Genomic DNA, 21,465 nt, shown 5'->3' with positions numbered 1-21,465 from the left:
CCAAAATTTAAATACATATTTAAAGTATTATTTTGTTAAAAACCTAAGAAAACAAAATAAAAAAATCATTTCAAAATTGAATATTTCCACAACATGTGATAACGAATATTTTAACACGATTGATAAAATGCATCTATAGTAAAAGGAGCAAAACGTTTTCAGATGCGCGCACATCTACCGAAACGAAGATAAAAAGAGTACTTGAGAACTGAGAGAAACTCTGATATGAATCAGTCAGCGGTAAAACTTGTTGACATACACATGTTTCGGTTAACAATATCTTTGTGTGATTACAGTTGTTCTTATTAATATTCAAAAATATTTATTTTACTCGAGTGATGAAGTGATATGGTTACCTTATTTTTATGTTATCCTAGAATTATTAATTTTACATTTGAGCAAATGTTAGTGAAAATAATAGCTCCTATTTAAATCGATTTTCAGATATCAATTTACAATATGTATTCATATAATTAAAAATTCAAAGTTAAATTTTCCAGAAAAGGAAAAAGATTAAAATTTAAGACATAAGAAAGATTTGCATCATTGTTTATGGATTTTCTAAGCGGATTATTATTTTGAGAAAAACAAAAGCGGATTTTCTTCCTGAAAAAATCTCAGTACAAAATCATTTTTATTTCAATAATACCTATTAGATTAAGGAATGATGCTTGTTTGTTGCTATAGTGAACCTTCTCATTTCTAGATTGCTTTTTTCTTCACATTTTCAATGGCATTTAGTAAATATATTGAAAATGAAAATCATGGAAACAGATTTAATTAAATTGAGGTATTGTCATGGCAACTAAATACATTTATTTACTTCTAAAAAAAGCTGTATTCATTTCATTAATAACACGTTATAAAGTCTAGTAAATAACAATCTTTACTTTATGACTTTAATTATTTTCAAATAATTTTATTTAAATTTATTTTTTTATGAATTCCTGTTATAAAACAATTTTTACTATACGATTCTTACTCCTACTTACTAACTGCATAATGATAATGAAAATTAATTTTTTTGATTTTATAATGAAATTTCATCATGTAGATAAAGATAAGATTTATTTTGAACTAACGTTAATTTTAATATAATTTAATTTTTCTTAATATCAACACAGTTTGAGTGCACCTTATGCTTTAATTTGTAATTTGTTAGGTAGGATAGCAAGGAAAGAAGAAAACTTTATAATGAAAACTTTTTTCCTGTCAAGTGTATTTTGCTAGCTGTATTATGAAACTTTTTCATATACATATCACGCTATGAAACAACAATAGACTGAGTAAAAGAGATAAAAGCGGTTATTGTAATCCATCGATGGGTTTTTGGCAGCAGAAAAAGCTAATAAACTTTTATTTGCTTTGTAATGTATGACATAGTGGATGTTTGCAAAATGATGAGACGATGAGAGAAAAATTAGCTCAGAAAAGTGAGTCAAAAAAGCTCAATCAATTTAATTTAAAAGTATGAATTTTCAATTAAATGAATTACATTTTAAAATCTTAATTCTATTGGACATTGGCGTTGATATTAATAGAATAAAAATACTGAGCAAATGGATTTTAATACATATTTAATTTTGAAGTTCTATTTGTGTATTTGTCATTGAAAAATATTGAGAGACAGAGGTAATTGTGTAAAAGTACATTGCATAAAAGTTGAAACACAACATAATAACATTAAAGGCTACAATATTGAACGGAAAAAGCCAACAAAAACAAAATTTCCTCTGGATGAAAACTCATTCATTATTCTTCATTTAAGCGCATTTAACAAATTAAATAATTTTTAGGAAAAGCTAAAATAATTTTTAGGAATAATATAATCAGAAATTTTATTTTCTACAGAATGTTTACTTTTTACAGCTATTTTACCTTTGAGAATTCGGTTCCCATTAAAGTTGCTTTTCATTTTATGATTTTTATGGGAAAAGGTGTACGTTGAAAGAGGGATGAATAAATTTGCACCCTTTACATTATATTTAAAAAAGGAAATTCAATTCGCATGATATTATGTTACGGGAATTTTCTTACCTGTTGCTTCTTCTCGTATTGTACTTTAAACTAAATCAATGACACTTTATTATGCGTATTGAAAATGGCTTTTTTCTCAATATGACCATGACCCATTTTTTAATTAATATATTAGTAGAATATTCCCCCACCAAGCATGGTGGGTAGATTTTAATTTTACGATTAGTCGGGCTTCTATTGGGACTTATAAAATAGCAAAAAAATATCAAAAAGTTTCACAAATCTTGGTAAATAAAAGTTTTTCTAGGAAATTTGATGTTAATGAAAATGGGATGAATATTAGAGTGGAATGACAGACAGAAGAACCAATTACTTAAATTATATTAATAATTTTCCGTCATATGAAACTTTGTTGTATGTTTTTTTACCATTGTTTACTAATTTTAGTAAGAATTAACTAAATGGATACAAATGGATTGAACATAATTATATTGGATACTGCTGTAAAATGGACTTTGACTAAAATTTTAATTAGAATATATCCTAATATATGTAAAAGGTTCAAATCTTCAAAAAAGCCTTACCCTGAATTTACGTTATAAGCCAGTGGCTTATCGGAAGAGAAAAGTTTTCAAAATCTCAAAAAAAGGCTTAATAACGAGAAGTGGTTTAGTAAAGAAATGTAAACAAATGAAGAAAATTCAAAATTTTCTTGGAAATTTTAAAAATTATTAAGTGTTTTCTAGTCCTAACTGATTGTCAATGTCTAAATATATCATTCGAAAACAATTAAATTATATTATCTAGTTTAATTAATGGCATTTTGGTAGTGGCTTATTAACGAATCCAAAAAATTTTCAGTCAAATTTCTTTACTAAGCCAGTGGCTTAGTAACGGGTAGTAGTGGCTTATAACGTAAATTCAGGGTAAATCTCTATAAAAGGTTAAATCACTGATATCTTCTTCTTTCTCTTTCTGTCAATCCGATCTTTAAGTCCTAAGCACCAAATTCCTTATGATAAACGATCATAATTATCTTTCGATCATTTCCAGAACATGATGAAGATTTTATTTTTATAAAAACCAAACCGAATAATTCAGTATTGAGATGAAACCAGGATGAAACTGACTTAGCATATTACTGATAATTCTATATATTCCTTCAAATATTTTGTTATATTTGCGCTACTTTAGAGAAACGATTTAACTTTCAAACTGATTGCAAACAAAACATTAATCTAAGTTTAAAAAACATTGAACATTCTTATAAAAATTCTCACTCATGTAGATCAAAACTCGAGCTTTTGAATCTAGAGGATTCTCAGAGATAGATGATTTCCAAACTCTAATATGAAAATCCAGTAAAATTCAAGATTAATATGTCTATAGCATCAAATAAAATCTAGCTTTAAAAATTTTATGTTGTTGCTTAAAATTTTTTGAGTACACAAATAACAATCCAATAATGCTTCGAATGACTCTTTAAAAAGACTCGATAATAAATTGACACATATTCTTTAAACTAAAATACCTGCAGATTCAAGTAAATATTTTCTTAGGAAAAAAATGTGTCTGTTTTATGTTTACACAACAAGAGCTCAAACATTACTGAAGAATAAATTTAAACTTAGAAAAGAAGTTAAATGTTTTCTAATAAAACAATGTTTTCTAGAAGCAACAATGTTTTCTCAAATGAATATTTACAGAGTAAGCGATAATTCAGAATAATTTTGATCAGATTTTTTTACTTTGAGTGGATAAAAAACCATTAGAAGAAGCCATTATCTGGTCATTAGTTTGAATTAATTAAGTTATAACGTATTTTTGTTCATTGGGTATTTTGAAGCACAAAATAGTTTTTTGACAACACTGTAATATAGTGCTATACCTATTTTTTTTTTTTAAATAATTCCTAAAGATAATTTTCGTAATTTTTTTTTTCAGTGTAAAACATCGATACAAAAACAATAACACAATGACAAAATTGGATAAAACATTCAACATTAAAAATGTTAATTTCAATGTTTTAAGTGAAAGACGTGTATACTGCATTATTTGTATCAGAATAAATATAAAATTACAACAATTTCCCCTTCAAAATCCATGCGCAAATAAAATACCAGTCATCAAAAATGATGGCTCCCCAATAATTAAAATATCAAATTTGTTAATTTAATAAATTTTCCATAGTTATAATATTTTGTTACAAATCGAGCTTTTTAAGTTAAGAAGCTTTTTAAAAAATTTAACCATTATCTATTTAATACAAATTTTTGAATGTGAATTTAAATTTAAATCATAAATTTATGCCGGCAAAAAATCACAACTAGCATTTAATGCAAAACTTTCACTTGTTTCATGACTTATTGTACAATTAAAAAAATCTTTCCAAAGTCTCTTCATTTTGTGAGTATAAAAATGCGCGTGGAGATCTTTTAAGCTCAATGAAACATTTTTTATCTCTTTCACACACGTATATCGAAGAGCTTCATTGCGGTTTGAAGAAGAAAAAAGATTTGCGAAATGAGAAGTTTTTCAGTCCGAGATTAAAGTCCCTGCTGTAAAGACACACATTCGTTAGTTGTCATGCTTTCTTCGGTTGTGCAAAGAAAAATTAAATAACAATACATTTTTTCTTTTGTTATTTTTAACTTTTTTAGTTTTTGTAATTTTTTATAATTTTATCAAAAGTGAAAAAAAAAAAATAAAAAAGTGTTGAAAAGCTTCTTCATTTACGATACAAAAAGGCTACATCTAAATACCATCATTTTCATTCCACCATATTATTGGATATCCCATATATGTGTATTATATAGTGAATTAATCTGTGATAAAGTGATGACAATAATGATATTCATTACCTATATAAAATTAAAATAATTAAAACATAAGAAAAATCTGATTTGAAAAATCAAAAAAAAGTAGATAATTTGGGAGGCCATTTTGTGAAAATCGTCAAATTTTCTTTTTGGGGAAAGAAGAAAAATATATATATAAATAGAAGAAAAAAGAAAAGTTCTTGTGAAAAAGCTCTTTTTAAGCATCACCAATCAACACGACATCAAAAAGTTTTGATTTTTAATGTGGATTACATAAATTGAAAGAAGATAGCTAATCTGAAAAGGCATAAGACATCTAGACATGTTCAGGGATTTTTATATCGTAGCACTGTTGTTGCTATCAACTATCGAGAATAATGGTGAGCATAGTTATGTAATTTAATTCACAATTATTTTTTAATTTTAATTCTTAACCCTTAACACGTTGAAAAGCTTAAAAGTTGCTTAAAAGCGTTATGAAAATGTTTTGAATGTAAATTTTATAATATCAAAAGTAATCTATAACTGATTTTCAAAAAGATTATATTTTTCAAATACTGTTGGTTCAATTTGTTTTTTGTTTGCTTTTACCATTCTATCTTACGTTATAATTTAAAGTTTTAAAATAAATTTAAAAATTTGAGTATATGTAATTATTAAACTTTAAAAAAATCAATAGATTGAAACGAAAACGTATATGAAAGAAACGCAATTAAATCCTATTCAGTTTAATTTTACTTTTTTGTAATAAAAAACACCACCTTATTTGATTTTGAAGTTGAAATCAATTTTAAACGTTATCATTTCTTAACATCATTAAAAATGGCAAGTTACTTAACATCATACTTCTTATTATGAGTTTGTTTCTCTACTTACATTGTGAAAAAACCTTTTCTCGTTCATTCAACTATTATGCTGTTAATTAAAAATGCTATGAGAATATTAAGATGATAAACTAGTCTTTAAAGACCAAGGTAAATGAATCGCTTATTGCTTTTACTGTTCCACGTCAACAACATAATTTTTGCTTAACTGCATATAAATAAGTTATTTTTTTTTCTTTTTCTTTCCGTTCTTTTGTTGTTATTTACTTCTTCTGTCCTTCAATGATCTTTGTTGTGTTGCATTTTCTTTACTACTACAAAAATCAAAAGATATTAACTATGATGATCGCACTAATTTGAAATCACTTTCTAATGAGACAGAGTCTTGTATTTAAATTGATTGACCTTTACTAAATCAGTTTTTAAGGTAAACAAGTTAAAATTTAAAAAAGTTTATTCGAATTTTTAATAATGCCTTTTGATGCACAAATATTTCTAAAATTGTTAATTTTGAGAACTCAATCCAAATACTGTATACACTTACAATTCAAAAAGATTTAGAAATAAAGCAGATTTCATTGTATTGATGTTATACAATAAAATTGCATATACTTAAATTGGATACAAATTTGTGCGTGCATTTAAATCATTTATTCAAACAAATTTAAAGAAGAGCTCTCAACAATGCCTTTTGTTTTGCTGACTGAAAGGTGATCTGAAATTATGACAATCATCAACGTAGAAAGGTCTCGTTTGAAAAATTGGCTGCTTGCCATAGATTGATCGGTATAATCTAAAATCGCAAATCCATCTATAAGCACGTTAATTAATGAATCATTATTTTATAAGCCAAATCATAATTTTATTATATGTTGATATCTTAAATTTTTAAATTTTCATTTCGCTTTGTTTTGTGAGTATGGAGATCTTTTCAAACAATTTGGCGTAAATTTTTTATCTTAAATTTATTACCAGCTAAATTAATAAAATTTAATAAACCTAACTTTAATTTGCCTTAATCTCAAATATCAAAAATTGAACAATTGTATGTAATGAAATAAAATTGTAAAAGAACTGAAATTTTCACTTATTCCTGAACGGAATGTGGCTCATTAAATTGTGATAATGGAAAATTAAATTTCATTTTTATGATGTGTCATGAATGATAAAACGATGAGACATAAGGGAGATGGGGAAAAGTGAAATAGAGAGATTGAGGAATATTGAATGAAAAACATCCCTCGCAATAAACCTCACACTAAAAATGAATATAATACTCGCTCACTCATCATATAATCACCCTTAAAGTACATAACTCTCTCTCTCACTTTATGTATATAGACATACCCATAATTCTGCACTGACAGTAAACACACAATAAATATGATCCATGAACGAGCGAGGGTGATGAATGAAATGAGAATGAAGAAGAACAAAATTTTTTTCACAACAGGAATATCTTTATGTATAAAATCAGCTTAATTTGATGAGCAAAATAGAGACATGATTCATATGAATATTATAATAATGAGAGAGATGTAAGAATTATATGATAATGATCTACTACAATACCCTCAGTTACTTTTATCATTGGAGCTTTTAATATTATTTATGAAAGGATTTTTTTCCGGATTTTTTTTTTTTTTTTATTATGTGAAATTTCAAATATTAAAATAGAGAGAAATTAGGGTTTCTGACAGCGGTTTTCTGAATCATTTTTTCAAATATTTTAGTAAATTTAATTTCAAAATTGTAATTTTTTATTATTTTATAAAAATCTTTAAAGCGTCAGTTTACACATTTTTAAAAACAGCATACACTGCATTTTTAAAAAAACGCGGTTTTCCAGAAGCTCTAAAAAGAAAACCTGAAATAAATTTCATAATTTAATTCTAAATTATGAAATAAGTATGAAAATAGATTCAAAAGGGAAAATAATCCAATTTTAATAGATTAAGTCCGCATTTGAAATATATACATTTAGGAGATTTGTACTTGGAGATATTATTTAGAATTTTTACATTTTTATAAACTAGCTACTATTATTATTTAAAAAAAAAAAAATTAAAAGATATTGAAAATAAAACAAAAATATGATTTAATTTTTTTAAGTTGAATACTCACTTACTTCACCTTGAAACAGTACGAAAAATTTTTATAAAAGAAAGAAAGAGAACAAACGACTTTTTGATGTAAATTAATCTTTATCGATTTTTCATCTTCTTTTATGTCATTTTTTAAGATTTTCAATAAATATAATGAATATTGAATATATAGTTATACATCAGTGAAAAAATAATTAGATTTATTTTTTTTATTTCCCATGCTGATTTTGGGTTTTGTAAAATGTGACTTTTGAACAGATTTAAAAACGCAAATATGATTATAAAAAAATAAATATACTTATAGATATTCTTGATTACAAGTTTGTTTAAAATATTATATAAATTTGTTTTGGGGCTCATTCACATATTACGCTTACATTTTTTGAGTAACGTAATAAGTGAACGACTTTTGACTAGTTTCATGTTTTTTTCGTCATTAAAAAACTAAAGTAAAAGCATTACAGAAAACTTTTTTTTTAATTTCCCTTTTCATTTCTTAATACCATAGTGGCAACTTTTTTTTTGTTATTAATAAATCATTATAGTTTTTCTAGTCTCTTTGATGTTTTCAGTACATTTGATATGGCAAAAATTTTATTTTTATATATTTGAGAGAAATATATGCTGAATTAACAAATCTATGTCGCTTTATAGACTAAAATTTGAAAATTCTATTGTTTAAATGAAATGAAGCAAAAATGATGAATGTGGAAATTGAAAAAAAGATCCCAAAGGAATTGATCTTTTCTAGCAATTTAATCTCGTAAATTTATAAATTAGGTGAACGAAATTTCTTGTTACACAGCTAACTTAATTTTTTAATACCTAAATGACCCATATTGTATTATTAAAGAAGCTTCTTCTCGGAATTTTACACAACTTTCTCTTTGGATTAAACAAAAGACGTCATTTATAAACAACTTCAAACGTTAAAGTTAGCTTTAATAAGTTAAATCAAAAAATTCATAATTCATATATTCTGAATATATCATTATATAATTTTAAATGTATGGAGTAAATTCAGTTCCTTTATTTGTGTTGAATTGAATAAAAAGTTATTTCCTCTCATTTCCTTGATGAACTTAAAGATCCATTTATCCAATTCCTTATTCATTATTCTTTATAAAGCATAGCAAAAGTGAAAAGGAAGAATTACACATAAAAAGAGGGATGACTGCAGAGGAAACTGTCCCTTCGTTTTATTCACTTCTTTTTTACAATTTTATATCCCTTGACAATTTTCCTTGAGCTCTTCGAACAATAAATAGTGATTTGATGGTTCTTAATGTGGAATTATCTTAGCAAGACATTTACCATTTAAATACAGTGTTAATTTAATAACAGCATTGATGAATGCATCAATGTTGATTATCTTAAACAAACAGACATTGAATTTCATACCATTAAATCCTTATTTTATTAATGTAAGGATTGTCACAATGAAAAAGATTTCTGTTTGGTGAATAATGTTTTTTTTTTTTTTTAAACGAGGGTGATGAAACGTGATAAGAAAATTTTACGGAAATTTATAAAGGAAAAATTTAACATTAAAACCATTTTTATCAAGATGCTCCATAGCTAAGAAAAACTCAGATTAAAATTTCAATTTTGCCGATATTAATCAAAAAAATATTTCAAACTAAATAAAATAAAACGTAAACCACCTTACATATTTAATATTTCGTTGTTTAAACGATGTTTTTAAAATTTTCCTTTCACTTTTTCAAGGCCATTCGATAGTACCATTCTCTGAACAAAACTGGAAAGAGGTCGTTCACACATAAAGTAGAGAATGAAACGATATAATCTTAAACCAGATTTAAACAATAGATGCCGTAGGTTTTTTGATGCAGTTTTTTCAAGTAGTCATTAAAAATTACCTTAATGATGCCTTAATATATTAAACTAGAATAATCCCCTACAAAGCAGGATGGGAAAATTTTAATTTAATTACTAGTCGGGCATCTATTGGGATATACATAATAAACAAATCTCAAAAAGTGGCACAAATTTTGGTAAAAATTTTGCTATGCATTGTGATGTTTATGAAAAAGGGCAGAACTTAAAGCGGAATGACAGACAAAAGAACAAATGAACTAAATGATATTATTAATTTTATGTTTATAGATTTTTTACTTTGTTGAATTTTAAAAAGATGAAAATTTTTATTAAAACAAACGAGCAGAATAATGCGGTGAACTGCATTTGTCGCACAAATCACGGTTTCCATAGCCCTACCATTAATGCGGCGAACTGCATTTTTTGGTGCAAATTCATGCAACTTCGAGCAACTTCGATTTTTAACTTGTTAAGTACTACAGACAAGTATATATAAAATATTTTTCTATTTTCTCTTGATGATAGTTTATTACACGTTTTACAGATGGTTCGATGGACAAAATGCGCTAAAAAATTAAAAAAATCTACTCAATTTATTTTTGAAATGGAATTGATTGATGGTTTAACGAACATAGACGCTTCCTCGTTGACTTTTCGTTCTACCAACTGACTTCATTTTTATGCCTACAAGGGATATTTATATGAGTTTCATATCGTGTCTATTTGAAGCTTCAGTTAATTTGGAAAGACAGAATTTATGAGGGTTGGAAAAATAACTCACTTGTTGAAAATGCTGGTAAATTCCCTTCACATAAAATATTTATGATGAGAAAATTCCTGAAATTTTTTTGGCATTTGAAGAAAAATATTTTCATGCTCAACAAAATTTTCTTGCATCTTTCAAATTAAGCATAACAATTAAAAGTGATATATGCTAAGGTGATTTATAACAAAATTTCAATGAGTTTTAAGTACCATTTAAGATATATTTCTGGTGGTATATTCATTTAGACTGATTCGTGACTGCATATGCTTGTTGTTTAGGATTAATCAAATTTAATCAAGGAAAACTCTTAATTTTTAATAAAAAATTTCATAATTCTTTAGAGTTTTATTTCTTCTCAATAGAATAAAATATTATATCATCTCACACCACATCGTTGAGAAAATTCTCTCGTTTTCTTCTCAAATTTCCTTCATTGAGGGCACAAAATAGAATGAATGCTTGCATGAGGGGAAATGAAATTTTATTTGAAAATGATGATGACATCATTATTTTTCCTTGACTGATACACAAACTCAACTGTGTACAATATACGTATACATTCACATAACTTTTTTCACTAACAAAGAAATTCATTTTCTACAATTGGAAAATCCTTTTAACGAAATTGCGTTTTCAACTCATACTCTTTTTTTTACAATTTCATTCATATGTTTTGCACGTTGTTCAATGCGTATGTGCAATGGTGAAAATGCCACAAATTGTAACCTTTTCATGTTCTTTTTTTACATTTACTGTGGGTGAAAAACCAAGACATATTTATTATGTGAATGCATGCGCTCATGTGGAAAGAAAATCTAAAACTTTTTTTTTTTATTTCTTTATAGGCATTAATGCACGAGCACCACCAGAGCCATATTACGGACGTTTAATTGGTAGTTTTACAGAATTTGCCCATGGAATCAAGGTATACTTTTTGGGTTGTTCAATTTTTTAGCAAAAATTTTAAAAATTTAATAACAGGGTAGAGTTTATGCAGTTGATGAGTCGACCTTGTTTATAAAAGGCTTCGCCTACGATGGGACTGGACCGGACGCTTTTTTCTGGGTAGGAAATTCAGCGAGGCCAAGTCCTGAAGGCTACATCATACCATATCCTGAAGAATACAGTGGAAGGTAATTTATCAACTTATTTAACACTCGACAAATAACTTTAACACTAGACAAATTAATTTCTTGCTTTAAAATTTATTTCACAATTCCACATAATGAATTTCAAAAAAACAACCTTTAATACGTGCTTTACTAAAAGGTTCATATCATAAATGACTGATGAAGTTTCCTATATGCGTTTTTAAATACTTAATTTTGATTCTGATGAAAATGTAAGCTGTTAATAAAGATCAACAATGGTAGTTTCACAGAAAATTCAAGACGATAAAACATAAACGATAGAAAAAACAGAAAAATAAGTTTTCTTAAAAGCCGAAAATCCCCGTCTAAATAAACGATGAGAAATAAATAAAGGAAGAAAAATTATTTTTTCTTGTTGCTGGTTCTTATTTCTTCACTTGTTTCGCATTAAATTTAATATCGCTTTAAGCTTAGATGTATAAGAAAGTAGTGTATATTGCACATAAACAAGATGATAAGGGGAAAAATGAAGAGGATTTGTTTGGATATTTTCAAATCAAATAAATATTGCTTTCGTTTCTTTCACTCATTTTATTACGAGTTCCAAAAGAGATGTTTGCTTTTAATTTGAATTTATATATAGATAGGTAGTTTTTAAAGCAGGATACGAGTTTTTATCAAAGATTTATATACTTTTTTTAAATTCTAAAATTCGCTAAAATCATCATTTTACAAAAGTACAAAATTATGTCTGCGCCTTGTTAAATTTTGTCTTGCTAAGCAAAAATTTTCGATGAATTTAATTAACTGTTTTTAGAGATGCTGAAGCAACAAGAAGTTGATTAAAATGCACCCCATTTGATGCATAAATGTTCTTTTTCGTTATTCACTCCTCAATTGTCATTATTTTTCTGGTTACAGAGCATGAAAAACTCTCCTTCTTTTCTGAATGATAAATTAAATTAAAATAATTTTATCTCCCTTAAAAATTTTACAACTTGATATTGTAGAAGTAAAAAATTCGGTTTTAAATTTTTTAAAAATAATTTAAAAGTATTGCGTTAATAAGAAGAATGTATCATCATTAAAAATCACAATTTTGTATCTATCACTATCACGTAGGGCACTAATGAAAATCAGAATGAGTGTAAAATAAAGTGAAAAAAAAATATTGCTTACAATAGAAATTCGTTCACCCCTTTTTCGTGTCTTTTTTAATCATTTCAATCATTATTATTTCCTTGCAACAAATCTAAGTACATATCTACCAAAAGGGTTGTGCGTGTCCTCCGTACAATGCTCATTATTATTCAAAAGCTCAGTTATTACTCGAATGGAAATTGAAATGATGATATGATGATACGATAAAGTCATTAATTTACTTACATCAATTGTTTGCTGCTAAAAGTATTAAATGTTACCATGTTTAATCAAATGATTATTAATGAAGCGAATGATAATTTAAATTTTTTAGCTAAAATCCTAAATATCACTTACAGGTGTACACCTTTTTTTTAAATAATTCATATATTTTTATATATCTGCCTTAATGTCATCGCAAGGCAATGAATGATAAATTTAATATCGTACATCAACCTACAATGTATGATATAAGTGACATTGATGAAAATATCATGACATTAAAGAGCATGTAAAAACAAGAAAAAATGAGAAATTTCCATGACAGCCGTAATATCGATTTCTAAAAAATAAAAAGATTTTTCAAATATGAAAAGAAAAATCATCCAAGCGACAAGAAAGGCATTCGTTTTTATATAAATATCTACTCATAATTCTTCCTTCCCTTTATTCTCACTCTCTTATCATATCCAGTCAATAAAATGCATTTTCATATTAGTTATGGCACGTGGCTTCACATTGTTATTAGTCTTTATGACATAGTGGTACATGTTCAACCCTCCGTTAAATGGAGATTTTATGTTGTCGCCTATGCCATTAAGTATCCTAGCAATATACAATGATTAGCTTGCGATTGCTATGAACAAAACATTGAATTTACAACCTCACATTGTTTGCATATTGTTGAAATGAAAAATTAATAAAGCGTTTAATGGAATTCTTTTTCTTTACAACTTTAAAGCTTCAATCAAAAACGGCTTTAATATTTTATCCTCATTCTAGAATAAATTTAATTTTTAAGGGGTAATGTTCGTTTCATTTTCATATTCTTTTTTACGCTATGGTACCTCCATTCTTTTCATTCAAATCATTTTTCTTTTCATTTCATTCTTTATGGGTGAAATCTTGCACAATTTAACTAAATTCATGAAGATTTCCATTATTGTCCGTTAAAATTATTTTAAATTCATTATAGAGAACCACCAATTTTGCAAGCACACAATAATACTGACATCATTTTGAGATTGCCTATGGGCAAAAGAATTCGTGATATTCGATGGCTTTCTGTATGGTGTCGTCGATTTACGGTAAGTAAACGGTATCATGCAAGAATCAGATGAAATCCCTCATGAAAACTTTTGTAACACGATACCTTATATTTTTATTTATTTTTCCTTTATACTTCAACTTCCCTTTTTACAATCAGATTATTAACGCAATATTGCGAAAATTATGAGATTTTCCGCATTTCAGTGATTTTTCCGCTTAAAGCTTGTCAAATTTCTTATCTCCTCCTGCTCATTTTTCCATCATTCATGATTTTGCTCATAATCTTTATTATGAAATATTCTTTTGTTTTATTTCAATATTTTGAATTTATACAAGTTGTGTTGTCCTAAAATTAAATTAGAACTAAAATAATATTCAATTACATTGATATATGCGAAGTGTTATACGATTTTGTTTTGATGTCATAAAATGACGAAAGTACCTAAATCAAACAGGAAAAATAAAATCATGTCATATTATATGAAGATAACTTAAAAATGATTGACCATCTTATAAATAGAAGAAAAAATAATAATAACCTTTATCCCTCTTTTTCCATAACCCGAATACATTTTTTCCATATATTGAATATTACTGTCAAAGTATAATTCTTTAACAATTTTGTCTGCAATTGCTTCATACAAAACAGTTTGAAATGAATATCATCTCTAAATAAAGATTATTGCTATTAAATCACTTATAAAAACTCTTGCTATTTTTACTTGATAATGTTCATGATGTGCGTGGTCTTTCATTTTTTGGTATCTAAAGAAAGAAGAGAATGTTATTACATTTATATATTTTTGAGCAAATAGAGGGAACATGCAATAGATGAAGCAATTTATTTCTAGTACAAACACTTGATGCTGATGTGCGAGTGCCGATTTGTAAATATTAAAGATTATTGAAACAAAAATGAAAAATATTTCCCAGTTAGTAAATATCCTGACAAATATTCATTGATATTCACATTTACAAGCTTGAAGGGATATTATACTAGCAATTTGGCGGATTGGTATGAAAAGAAAAATTAAGATTTTGTATGAGTATGAAATCCAATTTTAAATTAACATCGATTTATACCTAATTTGCTATATTTCTATAGAAATTTTACAGTCAAATGATGAATTCGATAATGTGACAATTCATCAATATTCCCTAAATTTTCAACGTCAATTTTCATTAGTCGTCCTGTCGTTATTATTTTCTATCTTCTCCTTCCCTTTTAAAAAGATGTATGACGAAAAACAAAAATGTAGATAGAAATCGATACAGTATTGAAAGAAAAAATAATTCAACAATAAGCAAACATTAAAAAATATCGTAATAATATATTTGGTAGCATGGAGCATAAAATGAGGAAACATACGTAACATGCAAATATCTTGACTAACAAATGTCTCAGTTAGATATTTTGTGTAATAGTGGGGAGATATATGAAATACAATTGAGCGAGATGGCATTATTTATGCTTTATTCTATTGAAATGCGCAAAATCCAGCAGAAATGAAAAATTCTGTCGTTTCGTTTTATTTTCCCCCTTTTTTAATGTGTATTATATTTAGGTTGATTTTGGTGAGGTTTTCATACCATCAATGTTAGATGTACCAAGACCAAGAGTGTTACCAGAATTTAAGAGATTAGCACATGGTCTTAGATCAAGTAATATAAGCGTATTAGATGCAAAAACGTTCTATATACCTAATCTTCACTACGATGGAGCTGGTGTAAGTAAAAAGCTTATTTAAGAATTAAAATGTTCCTTTATAATATTAAATTAATTTTTATAAATTTAGAGCAATTTATATTAAATAACTAATTTTTTTTTTTTTGTTTCAGCCTGATGCTTATTTTTGGGTGGGAAACGGCTCTCAACCAAACATCATGGGTAAGAAGCTAAATATTACTAGTAACCAACTTTTAACTTTATTGGTTGAAAAATTTAAAATTACAAGTTATTTTGTTTTCATAATTAATATTTTATGGATTTAAAAGGAGTCAAAGTTCCAAATGAATTGGGAAGCTATGAGGTTTTGCGTGGTTATCAAGGAGAAGACATAGAGATACAACTACCTGGCAATCTCACAGTTTATGATATAGACTGGCTGGCTGTATGGTGCGTAGAATATAGACACAATTTTGGTCATGTTGTGATTCCAAAGGACTTAGATGTGCCTCCTGCCTTAGGGCAAACGAAAATAACTGTGAGTGTATTTCTAATATTAAGCATTTATTGATTCATAAAAAATTATCTATGTACAATGCATTTATAAAATTGAAATCAATTAATTTTAACGCTAACCAAAAGCCTGAATGGTGGTATAATCCTGTAAGTTTAAGTTTACTACTATTTAACCTGTTGAATTTGTAAGACTTAAATTATGTATATAGCTTTTATTACATATGAATTTTCCTCTGTTCTTTCTTCATATTTCTGTTCTATCGATAATAGACGACTACAACAACTCAGAGACCAAAGGCGAAGAATTGTAAGGAAATAATCGATGGAAAGCTTCAAGTGCAGTGGGAGATACAAGGAGATTCTGTAGTAATTGAACTGTATGGTAGAATAACAGAAGATCAATACATGGCCTTTGGCCTCTCCGGAGCTAATGGTCGATCACAAATGGTAAATGGTGATGTGGTTGTAGCTTTTTACGACAGAAGCCAATTAAGATTTCGAGTTGAGGATTATTATATATCCCATTTGTCACAATGTGACGGCAAACAAGGCGTGTGTCCGGATGAAAGAATTGGTGGAAGAAACGATGCAGTTTATAGTAAGAGACTAAATTAAAAAAAAAAAATATTATTTTTTCTTGACAATTTGTTTCTTTTTTAAGTCCATGGGGATAGAAAAAATGGAGTGACCTATATAAAATACAGACGTTTTCTACAGACAAATGAGCCTGTTAATGACCAAGCAATTCCATTGGACCGTGAAGTTAATGTAATTGCAGCAATTGGACCACTTAATTCTCGACAAGAAGCTAATTCTCACACTCACACCGGTGATGAGCACACTGTTGATGATATAAAAATAGATTTTTCATCAAAGAATGAACATTCATGTAAATCATCGCTTTATGATAGAAAAGATGAAAATATTGTAAAGCCTTGGCCACCGAGAACAATAATTGGTGAAAACATGATTACTGTGAGAATTGGACCAACTGGAGGCAAGAAGGGTTATACAGCGATAACCGGTATTAAATTTAATTTCTATAATTAAGCTTTGATAATTTATTTTTAAAAATTCTTATTTTTTAACATTAAGGTTATCCTTCTTGGGGAATTGCATGGTATTTAAATGATTTACTAATCCCAGAACTTTATGTAGAGAGAGGCCAAACTTATACATTCTTAGTGGAAGGTGGAAACGATGAAACTCAGCCTGCAAGGTTAAATAACTTAATTTGAATAAATGTATAAATAAAAATAATAACTTCGTGTTTATTATTTTTGTGTAAACAGGTATCATCCTTTCTATATAAGTGACTCAGATGAAGGTGGTTATGGCCAAAAGTCTCAACTTAAACAATCACGTCAGACAGTTTATGCTGGTGTTAAGTTTGAAGATGATGGTTATCCAAAACCTACAGGTGAGTTCAAATGTTCGACAACACGTGCACGTTTAGATTCATAGTCCTAAAATTTAGATAAAAATTGGATATATTGTATAATATATATAGTATAATGCTTCTTAGTTTATTCTCAATTATTCAAAAGCTAAGTTAAAGATACTTAGATACATTTACTGTTTTTGGCTATAAAAACATAAATACCTAAATATTATTCATAGAAACTTTAATATCCAACTGTATTCATGTTATGCCAAATTAAACATTTTATGGATTGAATCTAGTTTTTTGTTAGTTTATTGTCCTTGCTAAGAAGCGCTAAGAAGATGATCATTTGTTATTTTTACAGCAACAGGACGATATTGTGAATGGCAACACATTACAATCGACAAATCAAATGACATTGAAACATTCGAAGAATATAAAAAGACCTTGAAATTAGAATGTGAGCCGGGAGAACCGGCTGTTCTTAATTGGACGGTCTCTTTTGACACACCAAATTTGGTTTATTACCAGGTATATTGTTATTCTTTAATATAGCACAAAATAATACAAAAAAATTAGTTTTATTTCCTCATCTTTTATTATATTCTGCAATTAATGAAACCTTGAAATTTGTAGTTTTTGTCAAATACAATCTTTATTTACTATTAACTCTTTTTAAATAACGATTTTATTTCTGATTATCTAATGTAAACCCTTTCTTATAGTGCTACACCCATAATAACCTTGGATGGAAAATACACGTAGTCGATCCAGGCACAACATTACACAGAAATGCAGTTAGTACTGTTTCATTAAATGCATCATTATTCCTGATAGTAAATTTAATTGCCATTCATTTTGCTAACGCTATCAGATGCTACTTATAGTTGATAAATAAATTCTTCATATTTACCTTCAAATAGCATAAAGTTTCAAAGTACAGAACAGAAGGTTAAATATTAGATAATTTAAAATTTTTCAAAGTTTTCATTTTTTCTTGAAAGCACAATGTAATCAATTGAAGAAAAAGAGAAAAATACACTAATTATTCTCTTTAAGAAATATCAAAATTTCAAAAAAAGAAGCATTTTGAAATTTTCAACCTTGTTATATCTACGAAAAACATATCTGTGCGAATGTTGTGTCTGCTAGATTCGTGTGGGTGAGTATTCTAGTTTTTAAAGGCCATTTCGAATAGAACTAAACGATGCCATTTGGATTAAATCAAAACTTCTTTTCCCCCATATTATTTAATATGCGAAAAATTATGGTGGAAACGAGAGAAAGTTATGGGAGAAAAAATTTTCATCCTGAAAAGTGAGATGTCTAGTGTTTTACATCAGCACCAGTTGAAACGAAAAGAAAGGTTATGACAATTTCCCCTTCGTATATAAAATATAAAAGCGTAGCGCCTAAATTTCGTTAAAGAAAAATGACATGAAGACAATAAGAAAATAAAAATGTTATTTTTTTTTTTTGAAAACACTGACAATAATCTTTCAACAATAAATTGAAATTAATTAAATAAACATGTCAATTTCTTGAGAGCAAATTATGCATTATAAAAAATTTAAGAAAACAAAGTTTTACGTATGAAACAAACCTAAAAGTAATTTTATGAAAAAGAGATTTTTTTTGCTCGTTAATGTTTCTTAAAAAATTTAAAAAAAAAAAAAGAAAAAAAGAACAAATAAACGAACAAAGCTGTATTGCAAAAGTCGACAATAAAAAACTAGAATTAAACATAAATGAAGAAACTTGTGAGAATGAAATATGTGAGTGACAAGACAATTTAAATTAGAATAATATAAGAATAATCAGGAGCGATATATTGATGTGATTTTTGGTTTGACTTCATTTGAAATTTTTTAGTGTTTTTATCATTCTTCAAAAATGACTGGTAGTGTCTATAAACAAGTATTAACTGCATTGTCAATATTAATTAATATTATTATTTTTTGAAATAACACACAAACATTTTTAATTTTTTCACAAAAAATATTACTTTTTAAAGCCATCATTTCTCGCTCAAAGACAATAAAAAACTAAATAAATCCTTAAGGTAATTTTTTTACTTTAATCGTAAACAAAACAATAATTAAATTTTTAATTAGAATTTTAAAGTTTTTTTAAAAAAATAAATTATGTTAGAAATATAAATACTTTATATAGATTTAACTTTATAAAGCTAAAAATAATGATCAAATTAATCAATATAAGTTATTATTATTTTAAGCATGTTTAATCGTTAAAGAATTAAATAATCAATTTTGTTAATTAAAATATTTAAGTATTTTGTTGAGAATTTTAAAACATGTTTAAAATAAAAATTATTTAAAAGAAAACAATATCAAAATTTCAATTCCAAAAATGAAATAAAAATCTTGAAAATGAAATTTAATTAGGGACAATTTAAAGAAGTTTTTAAAAAAAAATTCAATTGTGAATTTATTTCAAATTGATGAAATAAAAGCTTTAAGAAGGTAATGAGTCTTTTGTGAAATCAAATGTTAGCAAATGGATTTCTTTGTGAGTTAATGCGTTGAATATGCCAAGGTTTAACAGACAGTTTAAGAACCTGTTATTCATTCGCTTGACAATAAAAAAATATTTTTGCATTTTCATCGGTGAAATTATCAAAGATTTTGAATTCTAAATGATATTAATTTTGTCTCGAGTCCCTAATAAATAAAATTATTTTTAATTTCTTCCAAAGTTTCTTGTTTTAAAAACTATTACAAAGAGTAATTAAAAATTCTAACATTAAAAGTTGTAAATGATAAATTATGATGTTGGCGTTAAACATCATAATTTTAGCCCAAGAAACTCATTCATATGGCTGATAAATTATAAAAACAATTAAAAATTGATGGTATAAATGACATAACGAATATTATTCTCTGAAATAATAGAAAATCATCTCTATATCTTTCAATTCTAGTTTTCTTCCATTTATATGTAAAATTAAAAACTTAAAATCTACAAGTTTCATGATGAAATTGACATAAACTACTAAATTCATTTTTAATTCCTTAAACGTGTTGAAATTAAAATAAAAAATAACTAATATGATAAATTAAGCTTAAATGTAAACTTTTAAAGCTTATGCATCGAGAATTCACACAACCACGCAAGAATATTTATTAAGTATTTCACATTTTACATCTTCGAATGAACATAATCTGTACCTTAATCAATTAATAATCATACAAATTCTATAAATAATTATTGAGATTATTCAATTGAAAAAAAAAATCAAAAAATAAATTATTTTATTTTTAGCACAAAAAACTGTTCTATATCAATTAACAAAATACCTATGAATTAAAATAATTATTATTTATCAATTAATAACAGAGTTCGAAGTTGATTCAAATTTTCCAAGGAAAAGTCGACTCGAATCCATATAAAATTCGAATTTACTTCGAGTTCTGAGTTATAAAAAATTTGATTTTTTAATTGTAAACTTCCGAAAAATGATGTTCGTGGAAAACATTTCCACAAAATATTTAATTTTATTATAGAAATGTATTCAATTCTACTAGATGTGACATTCGATTATTAATATTTTTTAACTGTAATTCTCAACTTTTCATTCATTAAACTGACAAATATTTATAATAAAATAGATTTATAAAATCAATTTCTATTAACGAATATATTTCAATTTCCATGGTTTTTAGATTTTTTAATGGTTTTATTTTAAATTTTATATCATCATTGACTCAGTGAAATTAATAGTAAAGCGTAAATTCGAATTTTCAATGAATAAACGAAAATTAAATCTAAAAAAAACATGGAAATATGAAAAATAATGTAACACAATTGTACATGACAATAAGTAAAAATTTTATCAGTGACAATAATATAAATGGCACAAAACATGTAACTCTCCATTATCTTCAGTAATTATGCTATAACAATTTTCTAAAAATGAATTAAAATAAAGAAATGACTTAAATTTAAAAAAAAATTGTTTTAATATTTATTAACTAAAATTTAATTTAAAAAAAATATGCATTAGCTGTTCAGATCATAAGATCCATAGCTGCGCATTAATATGCGTTTT

General features: G+C 26.4%; 1 protein-coding gene across 3 annotated transcripts; it reads left to right on the top strand.

Annotated features, from left to right (window-relative positions):
• Positions 1–1,146: 1,146 nt before the first annotated feature.
• On the top strand, positions 1,147–19,428 carry LOC139088696 (protein Skeletor, isoforms B/C). Of its 3 annotated transcripts, none has more exons than XM_070637961.1 (14): positions 1,147–1,433; positions 11,176–11,255; positions 11,312–11,463; positions 13,757–13,868; positions 15,396–15,557; positions 15,670–15,718; positions 15,826–16,034; positions 16,139–16,159; positions 16,283–16,610; positions 16,674–17,036; positions 17,108–17,231; positions 17,305–17,432; positions 17,761–17,927; positions 18,122–19,428. In XM_070637961.1, exons 1-14 carry the CDS (start codon positions 1,409–1,411, stop codon positions 18,281–18,283), a joined length of 2,082 nt encoding a protein of 693 aa, XP_070494062.1. In that variant the 5' UTR covers positions 1,147–1,408; the 3' UTR covers positions 18,284–19,428. The 3 variants fall into 3 exon arrangements, with proteins under 3 accessions (XP_070494062.1, XP_070494060.1, XP_070494061.1); XM_070637959.1 differs by lacking the exon at positions 1,147–1,433 and adding an exon at positions 4,507–5,176 and having other exon boundaries at positions 18,122–19,427; XM_070637960.1 differs by lacking the exons at positions 1,147–1,433; positions 16,139–16,159 and adding an exon at positions 4,508–5,176 and having other exon boundaries at positions 18,122–19,426.
• Positions 19,429–21,465: the final 2,037 nt, after the last annotated feature.

The sequence above is a fragment of the Chironomus tepperi genome, unplaced genomic scaffold (assembly GCF_022539635.2).
Source record: "Chironomus tepperi strain 1889 unplaced genomic scaffold, CSIRO-AGI_Ctep_v1 contig_170, whole genome shotgun sequence".
NCBI lineage: Eukaryota > Metazoa > Arthropoda > Insecta > Diptera > Chironomidae > Chironomus > Chironomus tepperi.
This window is presented reverse-complemented; position numbering and strand designations above follow the sequence as displayed.